The sequence below is a fragment of the Sander vitreus genome, chromosome 16 (assembly GCF_031162955.1).
Source record: "Sander vitreus isolate 19-12246 chromosome 16, sanVit1, whole genome shotgun sequence".
Lineage (NCBI taxonomy): Eukaryota > Metazoa > Chordata > Actinopteri > Perciformes > Percidae > Sander > Sander vitreus.
In genome coordinates this window covers 4,759,055-4,782,753 of record NC_135870.1, presented here as the reverse complement: position 1 = coordinate 4,782,753, position 23,699 = coordinate 4,759,055, and the positions used below count along the sequence as shown (strand labels likewise).

The 23,699-nt window shown below is 40.2% G+C and overlaps 1 protein-coding gene across 4 annotated transcripts; it reads right to left on the bottom strand.

The window, feature by feature from the left end:
- Nucleotides 1–1,418: 1,418 nt before the first annotated feature.
- Nucleotides 1,419–23,332, bottom strand: sbno1 (strawberry notch homolog 1 (Drosophila)). 4 transcript variants are annotated; one of them, XM_078270891.1, is made up of 33 exons: nt 23,004–23,332; nt 20,347–20,466; nt 20,154–20,252; nt 19,318–19,542; nt 19,087–19,222; nt 18,434–18,534; nt 18,223–18,319; nt 16,410–16,570; nt 15,475–15,608; nt 15,269–15,359; nt 13,344–13,505; nt 13,023–13,158; nt 12,807–12,912; nt 12,547–12,700; nt 11,783–11,965; nt 11,371–11,468; nt 11,127–11,278; nt 10,729–10,932; nt 10,026–10,196; nt 9,768–9,937; nt 9,512–9,643; nt 5,853–5,988; nt 5,583–5,695; nt 5,397–5,468; nt 5,213–5,312; nt 4,919–4,993; nt 4,644–4,790; nt 4,326–4,420; nt 4,146–4,232; nt 3,292–3,429; nt 3,122–3,198; nt 2,271–2,464; nt 1,419–1,694 (listed from the first exon to the last, which is right to left on the bottom strand). In XM_078270891.1, the coding sequence occupies exons 2-33, from the start codon at nt 20,464–20,466 to the stop codon at nt 1,552–1,554; spliced, it is 4,209 nt and encodes a 1,402-aa protein (XP_078127017.1). In that variant the 5' UTR covers nt 23,004–23,332; the 3' UTR covers nt 1,419–1,551. The 4 variants fall into 4 exon arrangements, with proteins under 4 accessions (XP_078127017.1, XP_078127016.1, XP_078127014.1 ...); XM_078270890.1 differs by lacking the exon at nt 23,004–23,332 and adding an exon at nt 21,665–21,736 and having other exon boundaries at nt 19,087–19,219; XM_078270888.1 differs by lacking the exon at nt 23,004–23,332 and adding an exon at nt 21,665–21,735.
- Nucleotides 23,333–23,699: the final 367 nt, after the last annotated feature.

Here is a 23,699-nt window from a genome sequence, read left to right as displayed (position 1 = left end):
TGAAACTAGCTATTAAAAGATCCCTCACTAGGTTAGATCTCTGGTCAAAATATTGCTGATAGCTTGTTAAAAATAAGCGGTCACAAAGAAATGAGGTAAAAGGAGATTCCCCTATTCAGGAACAATGGATAGAGATAGAGGAAATCTACATAACAGAAAAAAACTGACACATTGTTTGAGATTGCAAGAAGCATCGATGGAAGAAAAGTGGGAGAAATGGACCAAAATCAGCTAGGGACTAAGACTAATGCAGCTACGGCCAGCTAAAACTACGGAAAGGTTGATGAAACAGAGAATGGATAGACTAAAAATGTAACTCCCAAACAAACGTTTTTAGGTATGATTGTATGTTTTTCTTTATAGGTTTATAAATGTAAGTGATGAGGGATAACATCTACATTATACAGAAGTGTATCTAAAGTTAATATGAGGCTGCAGCAGTCTGAGTTAGACAGATCAGGTGGGTAAGTACCAAATTCTATTTTTGTTGCTGTCCATCCAGGAAACGGAGGGAATTTTGAATGGCCTCATATTAACTTCAGATACACTTCTGAATAAATTTTGACGCCAAAAAAAGAGGGATTTTGTTCCTGATCACTTACATCGAAGGTGTACTATGAAAGGATTTCTTAATGTCAAGTATGAACAGGATTAAATATTACAGCATGGAAAAAGGGTTTCAAATGTTTATGTGTGCACCTGAATATTGTACCAAGACTTGAAAAAACTGTGAACCTATCCTTTAGTGGTACAATGTGTACAAAGAGGAACAAAATGATAAAACGTGGATTCTGACAATAAAGACATTGTGTTTCGTTGTCTCATGAGTGAATACAACAGCTACAGAGAATCACAAAATCATCTGCACATATCAGGTTTCCTGTAGTTAACTAGACTGGTGTCCTGCATCACTTTTTCTACTTCAAACGACTAAATCTTTCTCTGTATCAGTGCCGAATCATGTCTGAGGAGTGATAAGCTAACACTTTTCTACATATATTAATATGAGATTGCAGTTTAGCATTAAATGCCCATATTTTTTTATGAATTCGACTTACGAAGACATAGTGGTCTTTGTCTCATCCACCTTTGGTCTGACCCAAGAAAAAGTCTTTGCTTCATACCACGTAGTTCAGACTAAACAGCTTAAAGCATGGGTGAGGAGTGGATAACTCAACAGCCACAGGCCGACACGCCCTCTACATTTCAAATCTGCCTCGATCATTACTATTATATTACAATTCTTTTCACTCTGAATGTCAGAGGACAAAACATCACCCATCAAAATCTCTCTAGGTGAAAAAAAGTGTCTCTGGAGATTTAAAAAAAGAAAAGAAAAACACCTGAAATCTTTTCTCTGTACAACCACTGCTTTACATCTGAGAGTCACCAAACCTTGGTGTGACACCTCAGACAATTTTGGGAAAAGGGGGTGCAGAACAACAGACAGCGGTCCTGGAGTATGCAGTGCAGAGATAGAGACTCATGAGTCAGATCCCTTTAGATTGGGATGTGAGCTTCGAGAAGGGATTTAACATGGTCCACCCCAAACTATGTGTTCGGTGCATGACTGAGACTTTGGGGATGAAGCTGCTGCAGTTTCTGCAGCTCCTGCACAGCGAGCTGCTGGCACTGGTCCGACGTTGAGAGCTTGTTACATAAAGGAGACACACAGTTTGCTGGAATGATCAGTCCTGTGAAAAAAAACAAAGGGTTTAGATTGAACTATGAGTCTGTACATTGCCTGTGAGACCAATGATGTTGACATTGAAAGCACACATTTTGGAAAATATGCCTTTTTCGCTTTCTTGCGAGAGTTAGATAAGATTGATACCACTCCTGTGTCTGTACAGTAAATATGAAGCTGGGAACCTCACAATGATGACAGGACGAGCCAAGAAATAGTCCGACACATAATGTCCCACAAAACCATCATTGTTGTCAACTTGTTTTTGTACAGTTTCGACAAACAAGATATAATGCCTAAAGCTCGTAAATTCACAAGATGTAACATTTTAATTAGTGAGCTTTAGGCAGATTACAGGCTAGCTGTAAGCCTGGCTCTGTCTCCCGTCTTTGTGCTCTTTGACCGACACACATGAGAAATTAAATCATCAAGACATTAACCGGAGAAGCTGCACGTGAGAAAGCAAATGTCCAAATCAATGTGGCCTCGTTTCCGACAGGGAACGTTAACGATTTAGGGGTACGATCAAGCTTCTCATCAAACTTTCTGCAAGAAAGCAAGCAGTAGCAGGCCTTTGACTTACCAACTATTCTCTGTCCATCTTCTGTTCTGAGGCGGACAATCTGCACCTTCACATTGGTTCCACTGACTGGAGTCAGCACTTCCTCCAGCTCATTCCACACACTGAGCACGGAGCCACACAGAACGTAGTACGACCGACACCGAAGGCCAACTTCACACTGAAGACCCACAGATGCTTTCTTACAGTTACCCCGCCTGTGGGCAGAAACAAACATATTCTATGTTGACTTATCAATGTTATCAGTGAAGCATACATATTAGCATTTGGTTTTAAAAAAGGATAAAGCTGTCGATATTCTATACTTTTGTAATTATCAACAAATCCCATGAAAAGACTAAAACCCACCAAGCCTTTAGTACTTTGAATTTTCCAGCCTGTTTGTGATTTGCTATCTCAATTTGTTCCTACTGAAAATGTAAATCTTTTAAAAACAGGTCACAAATGTGATGTTTTATGAGAATTAAAAACGACAACGCGACAGGCAAAGCAACAAGACCAAAGTTAATATTGGAGTGGCTAGAACAGCTGCGTGTAAACGATGGAGAGAGCTAATTTCGAGTTCGGCCACCGTAGGAGGAAGAGCTAGAAAGTAACATTAGGTTGGTTGTGTGTGTGTGTGTGTGTGTGTGTGTGTGTGTGTGTGTGTGTGTGTGTGTGTATATATATATATATATATATATATATATATATATATATATATATATATATATATATATATATATATATATATATATATATATATATATGTACACATACATACATACATACATACACAACATATACAATTTCACCGCTAGATGGGAGAAATTCTTACACAATGTAGCTGTAACAGATATCTAAAGTGCACATACCAATATGCATGAGCGCAGATCTTTGCTGACAACTTGTACTGGTCAGTCCAGTGCTGCTTGGCGTCTTCTGACAAAACCTAACAGGGCAAAAATAAAAAAAATAAAAACCACCACATGAAGCATTGATGGTTTTTCTTTTAGCAATCTTAATATAAAGAATGTTGTGTAACCTTTTTAAACTTCTTCTTGATGTCTGCATAAGTCTCCAGTTTGAGCTGTCGGCCGGTGTTCGGCCTGTGAACCAGGAAGAGCCTCTTCTTGTTGTTCACCTCTTTGACCAGTATGGCTGTTTTCTTGTTGTTCCTCATCTGTAAACGAAACACATACTTTAAGGAGGCACTCCACTGATTTTAAATAAGCAGATCTGTTTACTTGTCAGGGGCAGTACCAGTCAGCCTGTGAAAACAGTTGTATAAAGTCTTCTGTGGCTCTGGAGAAACTTTGTCAAGTCTGACTACGCCGCTGCATTCCAAACTGGGGACGTGAAGTTTGAAAGACGTGGGTATATACCAGTCAGAGAGGGTCTAATGAGCCACTCAGTTGGGTTATGGGAAATGTAGGTTCAAGTGTTTTTGGTCTCGGACCCATGCTAGGTAATACAAGTCAGGAAACCTCTGCTACACCTATTCTGACCACTTTTTACAAATCTGTCCAACTTCATAGAAGTGCAATACTTATTTCTCAAGTACCCATTTACCTACTACCATTATTTAAAAAATTATCCAACCACTCAATGCTAGCAGATCAGTTTTTGCTGCTGGACAAAGAGTCCTGTTGAATTTTGGTTTGGCATACATAGGATTTTACCCTCTGTAAATGTTTACCGTCTTTCCTTTATGTAGCGGAATGATCTTAATACATTTTTGTACTACCAACACCTTGAAGATGCAAATTTTCCTATATCAAAAAAGGTAGAGATAAAATCGATAAAGTCCAAAGTTGTCACAGCAAGAACGTCAATTTAACCAGTCCAAAGGTTGCAGGGCTGATTTCTAAGTGAGAATCGTCTTCAATCTTCTCATACCTGAACATAGAAACCATCATCTGGTCCATTCTGATCTGCCCAAGCATGCGTGGCTTCCTCCCACGACATCCCCCTCTCCACACTCACCTGTGAAAAGAGATACAAAGTCAGGTCATGTGACTGCGATCTAACCATATCCTTAAGAGGGGCAATGGTATACAAATATTTGTATGAACATACGGTGAAGAGTTCCACATGTCCTGATGTAGTGTAGCCCGGTGTTAGGAATTTCCTGCAGTCTACCTTCTTCACCTTCTCATCACCAGAGCCCAGATCTAACAGAGGACAGGAAGAGAATGATTTTAATACCTTTCAGACCCAATGAGGTGCTGAAATCCAACCTTCAGGGCAGACAGGTGGTTATGACTCGACTGATTTTCTCCCAGAGGAAAGCACTTTGGGGCAGTAGGCATCTTACTATGTTAAATTATTCAGTTTTGCTTACATATGTTTGTGACAGCTGTTTAATGAGAAAATAAAGGATGATGACCAGCTTACCGAGAATGCCCATGTCATATCTGCCATTCTTCTTGGCTTCCTGAATAACTGCTGCCAACGTGTCAGAAAAGTACTGGAACAAGGCATTTTGCTGCTGGACCTCCATGCCCAAAATACGGTTCAGGAACTTCCCCATGTTGTTGTAATCTGCAGCAGTAACAAAGAATATGAATGACAAAAATGTGGAAATGCCCACAAAACTGTACATGCATCGCATAACATATTTAACAGCAAGAATAGTTGCAACGTCATTCATTTTAAGTTTTAAAAATCACCTTTGTCCAGTGACATTGCCCCAGATCTGTCCTCCAAATTTATGAGGCCCACACCTATTAATCCATTTTGAATTTCTACAGAAGGAAAAGACTGTTGTTACTCATAGCCACACGAGAAGAACCATCAACTAAAAAATAAAATACAGAAATCATTAAGATAATAATTATAAAATAATAATTACACAGACATCTAGGGGTAAACCAGTTGTACAACAAACAAACAGGTTGGAAATGATGGACTGAAAGGTAAATACATTCATTACTATGTTAGGAATAGGACATAAATCAAAGTACCTTTGAAGAAATCGCCTTTAAAGTTAGAGGGTGGAGACACTAACGGAGAATCAAGCTTAACAATTGACTTCATCACAATTTCCAGAGCGTTTCTGCCGTACTGTAACAAAGATAAACGTGAGTGAGTCACAGGTAAATAAAGACAACGATAAGAACTCCTGAGACAAATGCTTAATGTTCTTACTTTGTTGTCAAAATTAAACCTGCTGAGATCTCGAGTTTCTGTTGCTCTTCTGTCCCCGTGAGTGAGAGCACCCTGTTACAAAGATTTAAAAAATAAAGTTGATATTTATTATAAATAAATAACTTGCGTTAAGTACCTTTTCACAAATAAAAAAAGAAGTTTATTATACGTTCTATTAGTCCGTACCAAGCTTTCTAGTCTTTTGGCAACGATGGATGCAAATCTCTGCTCTCCTGCAAGCTCTGATATGAGGAAGACGTATTCTGGGGCTGTGACCTGGTTCGACCTGTGAGTTCTCCCTGTGACCAAACAGAGGAGAGTATTAAACCACATTCTTATGAAAAAAGTACAACTTTCAAGTCCAAAAGGACACTTTGTCAGGTACAAGAGGACCAGTTTTGAATAATTGTCATTAGGTTTGTTTGTGCCTTCATAGTGAGATTAATATCCACTGACCGAACTGCTGTATAGCTCTATCTGCACTCCACGGTAGCTCTAGTGTCATGTGGACTCTCCGCCGCTGGTTCTTCACTCGACGATCGGCCTGTAGGGATATACCTGAGCTGGCAGCTTCCGAGATGATGGCTATGTTCTGGTTCAAAAAAAGAAAGACAAATTTATTGTGTGTGTGGAATTAGCAGCTGATGTTTTCATTTATTCAAGGCTGTCAGTCCGGTCAAAATTTTTTAATTAACCACAAGCTAATTAAATTACTCGATTGGCTGGCCCAAAGTAAATACTGTGCAGTATAACACTCGTGGAGCAAAGGAAACTCGTTTGTCTCAGCTAAAGGCGCTTTCACACGGAACCAATTTTGTGCAGTTTAAACAAACTCTGATGTGTCAAGTTTGGCTTCATTTGGGCTGGTGTGAAAACTGTCAACCAAACTCTGCGGTGGACTAAAGCCTTGTGGCATTTTTTGCTCAACGAGATGTTGCTGTATTCTCCGAAACGCCAGGGGTGTATAAACTACTGTCTGGGCAAGGAGACTCCACCTCCGTTGGAATGCAGGTCGAAGGTGGCAGCGAAGCCAGGTCGGAGTTATCCGCAGTGGGCTGCGCTGCTGCCTGATATAGTGGCATCGGTATTAAAGCGAGACAGTTTCATAACTGGTTCAAGAGCAGTGTAATTTCTGACACTGCAACTTGTATTTGTATCTATTCTAGCCCGTTTTTATTTTCTCTTTTTAAAGTGCTCTTGTTTTATGTAAAGCATATTGAATTGCCTTGTTGCTGAAATGCGCTGTAGCAATAAAGTGGCCTTGCCATACAGCCTCAGCCTGTCAGTCAGTCACCAGGGCAAAGTGACCACTGCTGTGCCCGTCTGTCTGAGGAAGTGTCACTGCACCGCGACCGCTTTCGCCATTACTACAGTTTTTTACAGTTGCTAGGACGCATTTCTTAATACTTGGGTCACTTTTTCAAAACTCTTCACAGAGTGAGCACAACAGAAGTATATGTGGGCTAAACTGTGGCTCATTTATCATTGCTTTGGCACAAAATGCATTCAATGACTACATCTTTCAAATGACATTCATTCTTTTCTCACTTCAACACAACAACCGCCAAAACTCTATGTACCTACAGGCCAATATGCACATGCTAACATACCGTTTTCAAAACTGTTACACTTAAGTTCAAAACAATAACATAATAAAAAACTGAATAAGACAGCAATTTGCTACATTTCTACAGTAATATTGTAATGAAATATATTTTGAATCGAAAGATTATATGCTATGAAAACAATTGGACCAACCACAGCTGATTGTCATTATGGCTGAACGCCTACACAGGTGTTACTCTTTCAATTTAATTACAAAAAGGAGACAACCTCAGAATAGTTTTGTATTGTGACGTAAATATGGACCCAGCCAGAGACGGAGAAGTGGCGGAAAGAGGAAGAAGAGTGGCTGGGAGGGGGCGAGGAATTCATATGCGTGGTGGAAGAAGAAGAGGAAGATCAAGAGCTGTAGTCTCAGATGAGATTAGAGCTACTGTAATTGATCATGTAATCAATCATGGTCTCTCAATGAGAGAGGCTGGTCAGAGAGTGCAGCCAAATCTGCAACGCTCAACAGTGGCATCTATTGTTCGAGTTTTCCGGCAAACCAACAGGTAACTTGTATTCTGCATGGCATCTGACTGAGCTGCACATTACAGAAGTGAATAGAGCAAAGCCTGAAAACCAACTTGTGTGTAATTGCTTTTGCTTTTCTGCTTAGGACTCAACGTCTACCTCACACAGGTGGGAGACGTAGGATGTTCACTGATGTGCAAGAAACTGCCATTGTTGATATGGTCATCAGAAACAACGGCATAAAACTCACTGAGATTCGCGAGTCTTGGCAGACAACGTTACTTTTGAAAATATTCACAGTGTAAGCATAACAACTATTTCTAGAGTCCTGAAAAAAACATCAGGTCAGGATGAAACAGTTGTATACTGTGCCTTTTGAGAGAAACTCTGAACGTGTCAGGCAACTGAGGAACCAATATGTCCAGATAAGATCACAATACTGTAAAAATACAGAACTGTTTTTGAACAAAACCAAACACACAAAGACATACATTTTAGGTAATGTATACTACTGCAATAGCCTAACTCTTATGTTGCCTTGTGGATTTACTTTAGAGAGTCTGATTGACGGCAGGCAAACACCCCACATTTTCATCTTTGTGGAGGAGGCGGGTTTCAACTTGGCCAAAACACAGCGACGAGGAAGGAATGTGATTGGGAAGAGAGCCACAGTGGATGTCCCAGGCCAGAGGGGTGCCAACATCACAATGTGCGCAGCAATGTCCACTGATGGACTGCTGTTACAAAAACCACTAATTGGGCCATACAACACTAAGCGTCTCCTTGCATTCCTGCATGATCTCTAGGAAAGGGTTGTGCTAGTTGAGGAAAGAGAAAAGAAATCAGCCAACATTTATAATTGTATGGGACAATGTGGCATTTCACCACTCCCGTGCAGTCACCGAGTGGTTTGCAGCCCATCCCAGAATGGTGTCACTTTTCCTCCCACCTTACTCTCCATTCCTCAACCCCATAGAGGAATTTTTTTTCCTCATGGAGGTGGAAGGTTTATGACCACCATCCACATAATCAAATGTCCCTCCTGGAAGCAATGGATGCTGGATGCCTGCACATATCAGCAGAAGATTGCCAGGGAAGGCATGCCAGAAGATTCTTTCCTAGGTGTATTGCCCTAGATGTTATAAGATGTGATGTGGATGAGAACCTGTGGCCAAATGCAGAAGACCGAGTAGATTAGCATTCCTATTGTATCTGTATCAGTGGATGGTGTGTACAAATTCTTGTATTTTGGAATTACTCATAAAGACATACAATATATTGAAGCGTACTGCATCATGTCTGATTCATTCCAGTAACATATATTGCAGTGAATTCTAAACAGTAGAGAGGTGTCCTTGTTTTACATAAGAAAACACTGTATAATGATACCTATTTTAGGTCATTGTTTTGTGGGTGACAAAGTGTGTTTGCTGGCTGTCAACCTTTCCTAGTGTTATGGGAGAAGGAGCTGATATGAGACATGTATGAAGTGATTTGGTAGTTTTAGTGCATTTTGAATGTGAAATAAACTGCAGTGCCGAGCTGAAAGTTGGTTAAGAGAACTGTTAAGAGTTTTGAAAAAGTGACCCAAGTATTGAGAAATGTATCCTAGCGACTGTAAAAAACGGTATATTGCAGCGAACACTGTCTACGTGGAGTTTTAAAAAGCGTAACTACACTCGCAACCGCTTCAGCGGCATTGCAGTGACTCACTGACTTAAACTGCTGTGGCGACGTAGTTTCGCTCCGTCTGCACCACAGCACTGCGTGTGTGTCGGAGCCCCGCTCTCTGTCAACATGCAGAGGGGACAGATAAGCTTGGACTTACACGCTCTCAGGTACCGGAATTTGGCACCGTTTGATTTAACGTGAATCGGCCCTCGGTGGTACCGGCGTAATTCGGTCGGTACCCAAAAAAGTTGGTGTGAACGCACCTCGAGTCCTGAATGAGTTATTAAAGCAGCAAACCTCTAACTAGTTTTTGGGTTACATGTTTGTTACATCTTCCCCCATTTTTAAAATAACTTTGCCTTTACCTTCTCTCCATCCATGAACCTTTGCTTCTCTGTGAGATTGAGGATTTCTACCGGGACATCCAGCTCAGAGCGAGATTCATACGTGATGGTGCCATCGTCATTGCTGACCACACGACCTTTGCGTCCAGTCATCTGAAACACAGTTGAAGAAAAAGTGAAGGGAGTTAAGATACAAATCAAATGGTGATCCAGATTTAAAAGAAACACAAACTACAACAAAAAAGAAACAAAAGACACCGGCCACAAATGTTTATACCTCAGCTACGTTCTCGGGTCCTCCCAGTTCATCTATTAGCTCGTCCAGAGTGTTGGGAGGTAGATCCTCAGCTAGTTCCTCAAGTTTTTCCAGCAGCTCTTTCTTCATTTTCTGGGCATGTTCCACTGCATCCTGACTCGTTAGACAGCTATCCTGACTCTCTGCCTTGACTTATGAACAAGTAAAAACAAGGCATTCATTAATCCTCAGAAGGCTGAATCGGAGTAATCCTGCTTTGCCATGTGGTATCGGACTTACCTATGGCCGGTGTGCTGACAGGAATAACGGGGGCAGTGAAAGCCGGCCTGGTGGAGCCCAGCCCAGAGGCTAACAAGGCACTTTGAATGGAGTCTGGATCAATACTCTTCTTTCTCTTTTTCTTTTTCTTCTCTTTCCCTTTCTTTGGTTCCTTTCTGATGAGCCATGGATCTAAAACAAAGGAAGACATAACAGTTTCCTGTAAACACTGAATTGGATATAAAAAGGTCTTAATTCGAGGTCCTGGTCCAGCGCTCAGAGTCCCAGTAAGAGTCTGAGTTCTGGTCCACAGCTCAGACGGGATTTGTTGATGTTTTTGTTATTAGCGAACTACAATAGAAGAAGCAACTGCTGCCTGTTCAGACAGATGAGGTTAAATATAAATGAACTTTGTTCTTTTTTATCATCGATTTCAGAAAATATTTATTCTGGTTCATATTTCCTTCCTGGCTGTTGTTTCCTCTTAAAGAACTGATTGATAACACTGATTAGCTCCAGATGGTAAAAGGAAACCAGTTTTACCAGTTTGTCTTGTTCTTTTCGATACGGTTTTGTTTTCTGTTATTTATTTGGTGATTATTATTTCGCTTGTTTTTGCTCATTAATATTTGACCTTCAGGATTTTAAGAAGGAAACTGAGCACTGAATTGAATAAAAAAAAATGTTTTAATTCATCTTCCACAGCCCCGCTCAGAAGTCTCACCATCTTCCTCATCGCCATCGGACTCGTCTCTGAATGGGTTGAAATCGTCGTCTTCGTCCCCTGAGCTGACAGATTTGAAGCTGTCGTCACTGTCTTTACCAGACTCTCTGTCCGACTCGTCCGACTGGCTGTCCTCCGAGCTGGTACCCGACAAACCACCGTGCTTGCGAGGCTTCTTTTTCTGCTGTTTTTTTATCTCGGAACCTGGTGAGATGATCAGATTATAATGGGGGGAAAGAAAATTATAAACATCAAAACGTGATTGAACTGCACACATAACTGTTCCCGAGAATCAAGACAATGCATTTTTTTTTTTAAGACAAGCCAGCGGTTATTTCATGGATTTTCTGAGAAGACCACTTCAATTCTAATCAGTATTGCTTTAAAATAATAATTACCTTTTCTTTTCTTGCCCTTCGGTTCTGGTTGTGCTGCAGTGTCACTGGGAGCGGGGGTCTTCTTAGTTGGGAGGTCGATACCTAGAAGGCTGTAAAGCTTCTGTCTGTCAGGAGCTGGAAAGTGCTTCTCAACCAGGGACTGCAGCACACCTCTACAACGACAAAAAATGTCAGTACAGTGACTTATATACATTATTCCGTTTCAAATAGTGTGGGACAAAAATCATCTTTAGTCGGTCCGTACTTTGCAGTAGACACAAAGTCGTTGAGCTCCCCTCCTCCTTCCTCCAAGGCCTCAAGTGTTCTTGCTTCTCCAGTGGACTGAAGACCGATCACCACACACTGCAGGAAGAATGTGAATAATGTTAGAGGAGGCAGCACAACATTAACCATTTCAGGAATTCATCAAGTAGCTTTTGTCTGGCAAAGTATTAATCTCTTGTTGTGCAGTGTTGACCAGAGTGTCTTTGGCTAAATTAGATTAAGTCATACAGTAGCCTCTGTCTTTTTTAAAAAAAGGTTTCCTCTATGAAGTGGTCGGTTACCAGAGGTTTTCTGATTTCAGGTGGTTGGACAAATTTGAGATCATGAAATTGAGATCGTAATCTAAATTTAAGTAATCGTACAGCCCGAACTTTTTACTTTATTAGTCTCACCTTTCCATTTTGGACCTCCTCTCGGGCCAGCTGAACCACTCTGCGGACTTTGGAGGCAATGCACAGGTATTTGAAGAACCTCTGGTGAGCAGACCAGAATTGGCCCCACATGGACTTTTTCATGCGTTGCTCTGCATCCATCAGGTTTGCTGCCTGCTGGAACTTTTCACGTGCTGTCACCCACTGGGAGAAGCAGGAGAGCATAATGAAGTCTAGTTATAAACCGCAAAAACAAAGCATCGTAGCAACGTGTTTAAAATGCATTTCTATACACTTGTACCCCTTTCACACATGAATCAGGGTTATACCCAGGTCGACTGTGTGTATGAATGGGGTAACCCTTGATCTACTCGGCGTCATGACCCAGGTAGCGAGGTGGGTTTGATCAGGGTAGACTACGGTCGATTTCAATATGAATTGTGCACGACCTGGGTCACTACCAGCCAGGGAGGGACAAATTATGTGATTGATTGGAAATGACAGCGGGGCAGTCGTCACAGCTCGCCAGCTATGTTCGCCGAACACTGCTATGTCTCTTCACACACATACATTTTGTCTCACTGCGATTTATGCGGAGTTTTCACCATACACTGTATATAACTAGGATTTTCACAGGCAGCTTAGTTCTGCTGGTATACAGATGGACTCAAGTATGTGATGTTAACCGTTCACCGTGGTTTGGTTTGAATTTCCAAAAGGAGGGTTGAACCCTGATCAGACAACCCTAGCAGGTAGCGTGAAAGGGGTAGTATTCTTGTACTTACCAGCCTCACAGATTTGTTGTACATGTTGATGTATTTCTGAGTCAGGGGAACCTCCTCGATCTTAAAAGTCACACCTGTAAAACTCAACTGCCTTGCAATGTACATGCCCCTCAGTTTCATGTCCATAGCTACTATCTCCATGGCGCCAACACCTCTGAAATTGAGGGGGAAAAAAAGATGTTGAATGTTTAGACACGTCCAGACCGCTCTAAAGTCCATTTGCTTTTCTTTAGTCGTCACCTGCAAAAACAGAAACTTACCTTCGTTCAACAGCTTGGATAAAGTTGCCAAATTCTCTGAAGGGCGTTTTATGCCCCCAGATGCCCAGACGATTCATATAGGCCATATTTCGCGGTTCAGAGGCACCTAAATTGAAACAGTACATTTTTTGAACTGCACAAATTCCAACACCTCCACCCAAGTTTACACTGCAAACTCATTCAAAAAGATCATTTCAATTGATTGTGTCCACTAACCTGTAGCACTTGCATACACAACCCGAGCCTTGGGAAGTTTGTTCTGCAGTTCCAACACTGCAAGTCCAGTTTTTGTTGGTTTGGATGATCCAATTGGACACACATTTTTGGCTTTGTGACACTCGTCATAAACAATCTAAAGACATTTGGTTAAGGAAAGTCATTACAAAGCCATTCTAAAAAAGAAGATGGTCTAAAAAGGATTGTTTAAATCACTTTTATGGAGTTTGGACCACGAAGTTACTTCAGTTTTGTACACACAAAAAAAGGACATAGTAACATTTATTCTACTAACTGATGGTCACTTGAAAAAAAGGATACAACCCCATCAAAGTCCTCCCCACACCAGTGGAGAAGCTGTTGAAATCTGGTCTTGTACTTCCCTCCTGATTGGCTCTCTCCTATCAAGGAAGAGTAGGTGGCGAATATCACACCTTTCTTCACACTCCCATTGTGTTTTGAGGAGATTTTGCCATATTTGAACTGAAAACAGAAACATGTAATGGAGTCACACTTTGGTACCATTCAGACCCGTTTTTAAAAATGTGCCCCAATCACAAGTGGACAGCTTTAAGTACAGGTGTGAATGAACCCAGGACGCATTGAGGACGCTTTGAGATCTGATCACTCAGACCAGATACCACAGACAGTGCGTTTACATGCACAGCAGTAACCAGGTTATGCCAGTTCTCTCCATATACATCAGTGGGGAAGAATGGGAAAAATGACAGATTAACTCTACCGCCGGTACAGTAGGTAGAGTTCCGCTCTGCCAACACACAACTGGCTTTTTCTTCCGGTTGACCTATGTCAAAATTACTTAATGAAAATTAAGTTAATGTTTCATTCACACAATTGTCACAGCGTAGGAAAGCACAGTGCTCTCGCCAGACGACTGACAACTTGTTCGGCTCATTATATTCGCCCAGTGTTGGGTGGAATTAGCAAGCTAACTTTGTTAGCTAACCTTAGCCAGCAGCCGAAGTGGGGGCTGCTCAGTCCCTCAACTTTTTTGTAGAGACCCAGCATCGACAGCCCCAGAGATGGACAATCTGTTTAGCCATCTCCCAGTGTCTGCTGCTGCCTCGGCCGGGAGTAACGTAAAACAGATTGACCGCAGGCTCTTTGCTGCCGATGGCCCGTTGATTCGTGCATCACTGTTTTGTTGTATGGTATTATAGCAACGATTACAACTCACAGCTCTGACAGATTATTTCCGGTAAAAAAAAACAACCCACTGCAGCGGAGTGAGAAGGGGCAGTTTATGCATGCGCAGAAGCTCAAACCGATCATACCCCGGTTAAGGTGTGTACATGAAGGAATACCTCGGTTACTGAAGGAGTTCTCTACCTCTGTTAACCGGGTTATGAGAACTCAGATTTTAACCAGGGTAAGGTTTTTACATGGCGTTTGAGAAATTGGGGTAATGCCTTAACCCGAAAATAATTGTTCTTTTAAAAACTGCATGTAATGTGTGAATCTTGTGTTTTGAATGTTATTATCATACCCGGGGGCTGCCGGTATGTGTACTTGAATTCACAAATATGTGGCTATTACTATAGACATTCCTATTCTACGTCACAGTGCCTGTTGCTGCTATTTAGAAGCCTGCCAGCCTGAGTGAGTGGTCAAAGGAGCAGCTGTTAAACCGTGGATAACACGTTTCATTTCCTTCAACTCCCACAATAAAAGCCCCCAATTATTTTGTTATGAAGCCAAAAAATCAGGAAATGTTGGGTCTACTTTAGCAGTAACTTAGCAGTAACTTAACAGAACATGAAACCGTAAAATAAAGCATAAATCTGAAAGTACAAACAGGGACGCAGGAGAGAAACTAAACTTCAAACATTGAAGATACAGTTAGAAGCTACAAAGTACCAAGCTGAACACAGATACTTTTAAAAACGAGTTTCTCTCTTGCACAGGAAAATCCAAACTTATTACACACACATCCCACCCGCAGAGAAAAGTTACGTCCTTCGGCACACAGACGGACTGTAGGCACAAATTCTGTAATCATTTTTGGTAAAGTAACAGCTGAAATGTACACATCAATAACAGAAGCATATAGAGTGGGGAAGTGAGATTCGATCACAAGTGGTCACTCAAAGACATATGGAGACACATTCTACTGCCGGGTGTGAACACGCATACTTAAAGCTGTCCACTTAATGAACCTCTTAGACATTATGAAACCAGGAACCACTTGTCACTAGTTTCATCTATGCATCATTAACGTATCTTACCTTGTTCAGTGAGTGAACCTGGATGTTTTTGGCTCCTATGTCCTTTAAATCCCTTTCAGCATCATACTTCAAGTCGTTTGAGACACTAAACCTGAACAAAAGAGGAGGATATAAAAGAATAGGTCTGTTAGCATAACATTTATTTAAAAAGTAATAATTTATAATTCCCTGTGTTAAATATGATGTAAAGGATTTGGGGTATTTACCAAAGTGATCTTTTCCTGCCTAAAAGGTAATTCTCATAGATGATCCCTGCAATGGTGCGGCCTTTCCCAACACCAGCTCCATCGCCAATCAAATAGGCAGCTCGATCCCCGCTGGGGAGGAATGTCTCATGTTGCTGTGGTACACAGGAGAAAAATGCACAATTAAAACGAGTTAAGTCTCAGCGTTTAAAAAAAGACACATTTGAAAATGTATTTTAGTCATTTGACTATTGTTAGTTTCAGTCTGGTTTAAGTCAACAAAAAAGGTAGGACATTTTATAACTGATTTTTAATAAAACACTTTCAAGATACAGATATAAAAGGTAACAATACAAGTGCATAGTAGTGCAAGACTTATGGTAGGGCGATATATCGATATTATATCGAGATCGTGATATGAGACTAGACATCGTCTTAGATTTTGGATATCGTAATATCGTAACATGGCATAAGTGTTGTCCTGGTTTTAAACGCTGCATTACAGTAAAGTGATGTACTTTTCTGAACTTACCAGACTGTTCTAGCTGTTCTATTATTTGCCTTTACCCACCTAGACATTATATCCACATTACTGATGATTATTTATCAAAAATCTAAGTGTGAAGATATTTTGTTAGAGCACCAATTGTCAACCCTACAATATCGCCGCAATATTGATCGAGGTATTTGGTCAAGAATATCGTGATATCTGATTTGCTCCATATCGCCCAGCCCTAATTTATGGTGAAATATTATAGGCAGTTTTAAAAACATGCATTTTAAAATAGTTTTTTTCCATTAATTTGTTAGTCACACAATCATTTACTTTTTATTTATTGACGACAAAAAACGTTTGTTTATTATATATTCTATAACGTGTTTTTGTTCGTTTCTCGTGAACAAAAAGATGTCAACGAATATCTTTCGTCATGGTTTTAAGTTTTCACAATGCTTACCTGTGCAGCATATGTTATTGCCTCCAGCTGCAGAGCAGACAGGGAGCCACGATCAATGACTTCTTCTGGGATGGACAGTCTGTACCACACCTCTGGAGGGTTCACACTGGACAGGGAACTGGTCTCCACCACAGGATCAGGATGCCGCAGGCCGATCTTTACTGCATTGACAAACGTACTGGTCAGTGGATCGTATCAGAGTTTCCCAGACATAGGTTACACATGGGCCCAGGTAGATAAAATCAGAACATTATTTTTCCAATTATTATAACGATGGAATTTTATAGCAAACAAACCAGTTGCCTCCAGCCCCTTCCCCTTGTGGACCCGCCCGCCGCATGCACGTCACAGCATCAACAACAACTTACCTCAGGCCAGGCTCAGAGTCGGGTTTACGTTAGTAGTAGCAAAGATTCTTTAAAGTAGCACGCTGCTTGTGATGTTGTTTCCTGTGGGCTTAACTGTACTGATAAACCGTAAAAAAAAAAAAAAAACGCTGCGGCAACACCACTGTGAAAGCTCCCCGAACATCATTTAACGTTACAGTCTGGTTGTTCACCCTCTTCACCCCTTAATTTATACACAAAAAAAAGGAACCAAAAAAGCGAGGCAAGCTCTCACCTTTGACATTTCTTTTGAGACAATTATGTAGTTGAGATGCGAGTACCCATTTTCTGTAACGTTATTTATGCACTCGAGCCCGAATAAAACATTTTATTAGGTGTGCTGTAAATGTTTTTAACTACAATCCAGAGTTGTTTGAATGACAGAAATCTGTTCAGATGAGATCTTAATGAATGCAACACAGACATGTATAGTCCAAAACAGCGTTTAACGTTATTAGGATCCCCAAAACACGGATTAAAACACTTTAAAACACACTTTAGTGTAAAATATGATTTAACAGGAGTTAGGAGGTGCACGCAGGGTTGAGATTATAATAACATTTTCTTTGTGTATGGATCATAGTATGGGTTTAAGGTTAAGTTCTTCAGCTCTGGGTAACATTAATCAGGTATTTTATCTTCTGAACCATACATTTTATTTGACAAACCAACCAGATTCAGTTGACAAAGCGCAGCTATACTCATCTTTATCATCTTCTAGACTGGTTTGTTAAATATGTAAATAGTTATTTCTTTTTAAATCATCTTGTTATTTAGTCTGCCATCTGATGGCACGATGCCGCGCAGTTACATCCTGCACCATCAACCCCCACAAGTTAATTCTCCACCTGTGGGAAACACTGTTGTATTTTCTATGATTTGACTGAGTGCCACCGATGAAGGGTGATACAGTGCACTGCCGTTATCATTTACTCCAGTCCAATTTTTTAGGCCTGAGGGTAGCAAAGCTCATCGCTTGTTTTCAGAGTTGCTGGGTCAATGCAGTATTCATCGAAGTAATCGAATTTTGATAGTGATAAAAAAAAACTATGTAATGGAGTAAACAATTGTTTGCACATTACGCTTTGCAAGTAAACTTTTATTTTGTCTGGGTGATCTGAATGGGGGGAAAAGTTCAAACGGGAAAAGTATTAAAAGGGGAAATTTCACAGTTCAAAGTGTTTTCACTGTTGATTTGTTTCACTGTTTAACTTGGTTGACGCTTCTTTTGCTGAAATGTGCTTACATTTCTAAAGCTTTATGGACACGGTAAACTCTGTTGCTGCGTTCAAAGGATGCTAAAGAGTCCGAAATTTGACTTCCTATTAAAGAAATATTTTGGAAATATTGTTGGATGAGAAGACTGATTCCACGTACGGTGAATGTGAAGCTATAGCCAGAAGACCCAACACAGCAGTCATACTTACATTTCATTGGCATGTACTCTGCATAAGTCTCCGCATGACCCAACTCGTCTTCCTCTTCCTCCTCAGGCTCATCCTCCTCCTTCATCCCTGGGATTTTCTGTCAACAGAGATTTACATAACCATAAATACTGACTTGCCAATATTGCCTTTAACATACCAGCAACTTTGCCTACATTCAACAGCTTTGTAAAATTAATATTATGATACTTACCAGAGAATGTGAGAAAGTTTGCATTTTAATGTCATCATTGTTCCAGATCCTGGCAGCATCTTTACCCAATACTTCCTTCTTGATCCCATTGTTCATTTCACCTGAAACACCAACAGACACCACAGTTGTTACCTCACGAGTTTCTCAAATACTGACTGAAGAGTTCATTTCAAAGTATAAACATTTGGATCAACAGAAAATAATTAGTGGTGGTTAACTATGTTATTCAAGCAAAGATATCAAACATTAACTTGTTCAAGCTTCTTAATTGTGAGAATTTTATGCTTTTTTTGTCTGATGTAAATATCAATTTTTTTATTATTTTTTCCCCCACTACTTTCAGACATTTTTAGGACCAAATGATCAATGGATATAAAAACAGTTGTTAATGAAAATAATAGTTTGGTGCATCCCTGGTGCATTTATTATTAAAAAAAACATTCAAAATATAATTAATGTTTTGTGAAACGTGAATGGGAGAGGGCCTACAGGGTTTACAGGGCCTTGGGACTCTTATTTCATGTTAAAACCATACATCACGTTCATGTTTGCTCATTGTTAATTCAAATGTAAAAAAGATACTGCTCAGCCCTTATCAAGGAAAAAAAAAAAAAAACACCAATCTAATGCATGTTAAATTAACATTAAATGACCTGTGGCTGTTGCCGTTGCTACTGGTGGAGCAATGTTAGGTGGAGGCTTTAGCTTCATGAGCTCCATCAGACTGTTGCCCTTTAGACCAGTGGTCTTCACATTGCCGGTCCTAAGGAGGTCTCTCAACTGAATCTGCTGAAAAAGAAAAATGTATAAATCAGCATAACCAAAAGAAAAATGCTTTTCTCTGTGTGGTTTTGTCCTTTAAGAATTGTTTTGAAAATTGATACCTGATCTCTGTTGGAAGGCACTACTGTGGATGCTGAAGGAGGAATACTCGAGGAGGGGTTCGAAGAACCTCGCAGGGCTGAATTAGTAACATGGACCACTTTGGTGACAGTTATGGTATGTTTGATAGGGTTTGTAACTGATTGTTTGGTCACAGCAGCTCCTAGTGACGGCAACTGATTCAGCTGATTTAAGACAAACGTGGTGGTTGATGGCTGCGGTTTGTGCTGTTGGAGACATTGAGCAGAAAGAAAATTTGATTTTAAATAATACCACAAAACATCAGCTGTAACTTTACTATCTTCTAATTAGGGCTGTCAAAATAAACGCGATAACTTAAATCCCTTTAACGCCACAAAAAATGTTGATGCGAGATTAACGCACACACGTTCTGTGATATTGGCCTTGGGCGGCTCTGTAGTTTGGTAAATCATGAAGCGATTTAGCAGTAACGTCGTGCATGGATAGCAGAAACCGTAATTTGCTCCGTGATAACATCTGGCTCGCCAGACGGCAGATAGCTGGAGTGTACGGAGGTCACTGCCGTATGAGCATGGCGAGGTTAGTCTCTGAACTGGCAGACACGAAAACAAGAGAGTTATTTGCATACCGTCTATGCAAATTGAGTTACCACCGGAGTACTTCAAGTCTGAAATACCACTTGATCATTAAAACCTGGAAAAATATCCCTTTTAAAGCACATTTATAACAGATAAAAATGGGTGAATAATCGCGAGGTAACTATTGAAATCATGCGATTTAACATTTTAAATCGATTGACAGCCCTACTTGTAATTAATTAAGGGGACTTTGGGGAACTCTTTCTCTATAATCTTACCCTGATAGTAACTATAGGGACTGGAGCTGGAAGCTCAGTTCGAACACCTTCCACTGACTCTGTCCCCACACCAACATCCAGGGCACTGATGGAGATAGACTGCAAAAGGACCAGAAATCAGAACATTAACATTTAGCTATGAAAACATTAAAAAATCTAACTCTTCCTTTAAAAAGAACAAAGACCATCTTACTTGCTGGGTTGTAGAGGGCTGTGCAACATCCTGAGAATCAACATCAAATAGACCAATATCATTCGGACAAATGCCACTCTCACTTAGGGCAGCGAGAAGTAAATCCTGTCCAGGATCCATCTGCAAGACAAATGTACATACACACACACACACAATTAAAAACAATGATAAAACTATACAAAAAATGCTTAAGAAGTATAACAATAAGTAGATTAAAATACTACACAAAATACATTTGCATCAATTTTGATTGTCAAACGTGGTATTTAGGAGAACATTTGCAGGTTCCAGTCTCTCAAAAGGATTTACAGCTTAGTTTAATGGATGGGATTGTAAAAAAATAACCTTGCCTGGCAGAAAATGTAAACTTTAAATGCATTTTTACACATGAGGAGAGGGGTTTACGATCTAATGCCTTTAGCATCAAACTCTATAAACTTTTCACAACATAATGTAACACTTATTTAACATTGAAATTTGATTGTTTGCCCCCACATGAAGTTCCCGTTTGTCCAGAGTGTTTCTTCAAAGACTAATCTCCCCTTAACCCTATTGGGTGAACCAGATGTGGCTAACAACCATGCAAGCACATCAATAATAATAGTTCATAGTTTAAAAAAAAAAAAAAATCTATCTGCAGTAGCCATGAGTGAAATGATGCAACTGAATGCTTACAGAAAGAAAACCAACACAGAAATGTGACCCCCCCAAAAAAAGCATGAACCAAAAATCACAAATGGATATTATGACCCACATGCATAGCGCCCACACATGTGATCCTACACGGAATGCAATGTTAACTTCAAAGCCCAGTTTTCAAATGATAAACAAAACAGTAATAAATGTTTACATTCAGTATAAAAAAAATACCAAACATATGTTAACTGTAACACACACTTTTTTTTAATCTAATGTAAGCAACATATTAAACGTATTAAATGTTCACCTCGCTGTTTCTCCTCCTGCTGCGCACGCCGAAAACGAAACACTAAAACGCAACACGGACTCGAAATAACTAAATTCACTTAAAATCAAGATTTACGATAGAAGAATAAGACTTAGCCATTTCTAACAGCAACGTCTGCACGCAAGGACTACTTCCAAAGTGACCCAAAACAAGACACGTGTTTGCAATGCCCTGCTTTGGTAGGTTCAACTTCCTGGTCCCTCTGACTCAAACGTAGCTTCCCCTCTCCCCGGACTCCTCGTTAGCTCCGCCGGTTAATCATTATTTACACAAACAAGCACAGACACACAAGACATTTTTAAGCCCCGCTGCACTTAAGTGTTCAACATAGCTAATTTGGCACCAGCTTACCTTTGACTGACACGCTGTCGCACCAGCTAAACGGACTAGTTGGACCAGGGTGACACGGCTTGACTGTGCTAACCGATGGCTAACTTTCACATTCATTTCAGTGACACCACACAGTGAAGTCACACACACGTAATTTAACTATAGTTAAATGCAAAACATTGTAGAACCAACTACATGTACGAAAGAAATCTCACAGTCGTTATGTAACCATGGAGACCTGCTCATATTTGTCACTTATCTTTTAACCTTATCCCCGCTGTTTCAACATACTATTTAATATCTTATTTTGTCCTACACTGGGTTCAATATTTTCCATTGCAGGTGCAGAATGTGAGGGGGGAAAGCAGATGTTACAAAGCTGAATTGTACATTACATTATAGTAAATAGAAAATATATAAGCTGATTTCTGTATTTAAAAAACACAAGCTTTTACAACAGCATGGTGAAGAGGTGCTGCAATCATATTGTCAACACCATATTGTTTTGTAACATTATCAAAATTGTACATACTTGTTATCACAGAGAGCAATATTTTTGGTAAGTTTGGAAAATACAGCTACATTAAAAGGGATAACGTTCCGATTTCTGAAGTGGGGTTGTATTAGGTACTTATCTGTAGTCAGTGCAAATATAACGTAATAGAATGCAATACGAATAATAATAATAAACTAATGTACATAATGCCAGAAATGTATATATAGGTTAAGTGTAATAAATATACAACTAATGGTGACAGTTAGACAAAATAAACAGGTTGATAACGTACTAAAGCTAGCCTGTTGGTAAGCCAAATTGTTTTTTTTCCTAGGATGGAGAAGGCATGACCTGTCCTACTCTCCCACTGATTGGCTAGCCCTCGCTGCCTGCGCTGGTTGGGTTAGTTAGATTTAGACAAGAGGCGTGGGATTGGTTAGGGTAAGAATGTGGGTAAGCCAATCAGAGGCAGAGTAGGGCGGGACATACCTTCGCCATCCTAGATATAAAAAAATAATAGACGTTGAAAGGAGTTGCTGACAAAATGACGTTATATAGTTTTAGTTTACAAAAACACCATATTAACCTGAATGTCAGTGTGTCCTTCCTCAACCTTTCCACCCACAGCAGCTGGGCACGGCGGCGGGGTTAAGCTAACGGCACCCTCGCATTGTTGTGATGTTGTTCTGTGTCATTGCTGTCGCTAAGCTAACACTAGCAACGAGGAGTAAACGAAGACGAAGCTGTCACTAATTGAAATAAAATACTTTCTTTGCGTATCACCGCGCCACGACAAGTTCATGTTTTTAATAACCGGGACATTGGAGTGAGACATAACATATACACACGCTGAAATCAACTTACTTGACAGTGTAACGGCCGCTCTTGGCTCCCGGTGGCGGCGCTCAGCAGATCGGTAGTTTGTTGTCCTCTTCGCTCCGCCGCACAGACGCCATCTTTTTTATCAAACGTTTAGCCGCATGCTGGTCACGTGACGTGCAGGCCCTTTTTCGCAGTCAAATTCCTCGCACAGCGTCGGGAAAAACGGGTCTCCGAGCTGCTGCCGGACGTCCATGCATCACAATAAACCGATAAAACCGAAACAGTTTGCATTTCTAAAACGTTAGCACTAACGACAAACATAGCAGAGTCGGCGAGCTAATACAACATCACGTGACCCCCGCGAGATCTTGAGAGGAAGTGACGATTCAAAAATGTCTTCTTCGTTTTTCCAGAGTCTTTTCTTCCTTTTTTTTTTTAATATACACTTTATTTAAAGAACACAAGTACATCAACAGTATGTACACACAAACCTGCCCATACCAGAGGGGCATATACAAAGAAGGAAAAAATATATATAAATAATAAAATACAAATCAGAATCATATTTATTACCAGAGTAACTTTTCACTTTTACTTTTGGATTTGCCTTGGTGTATTTTGTGTATACAACAAACACTTAAAAAGGGAATTAAGGCAAAGTCAAAAAACCTAAACACAGAATATATAGGTCTAAATAAAAAGTATGTAAAAAAGACACTATAACAAAATAACAAATAT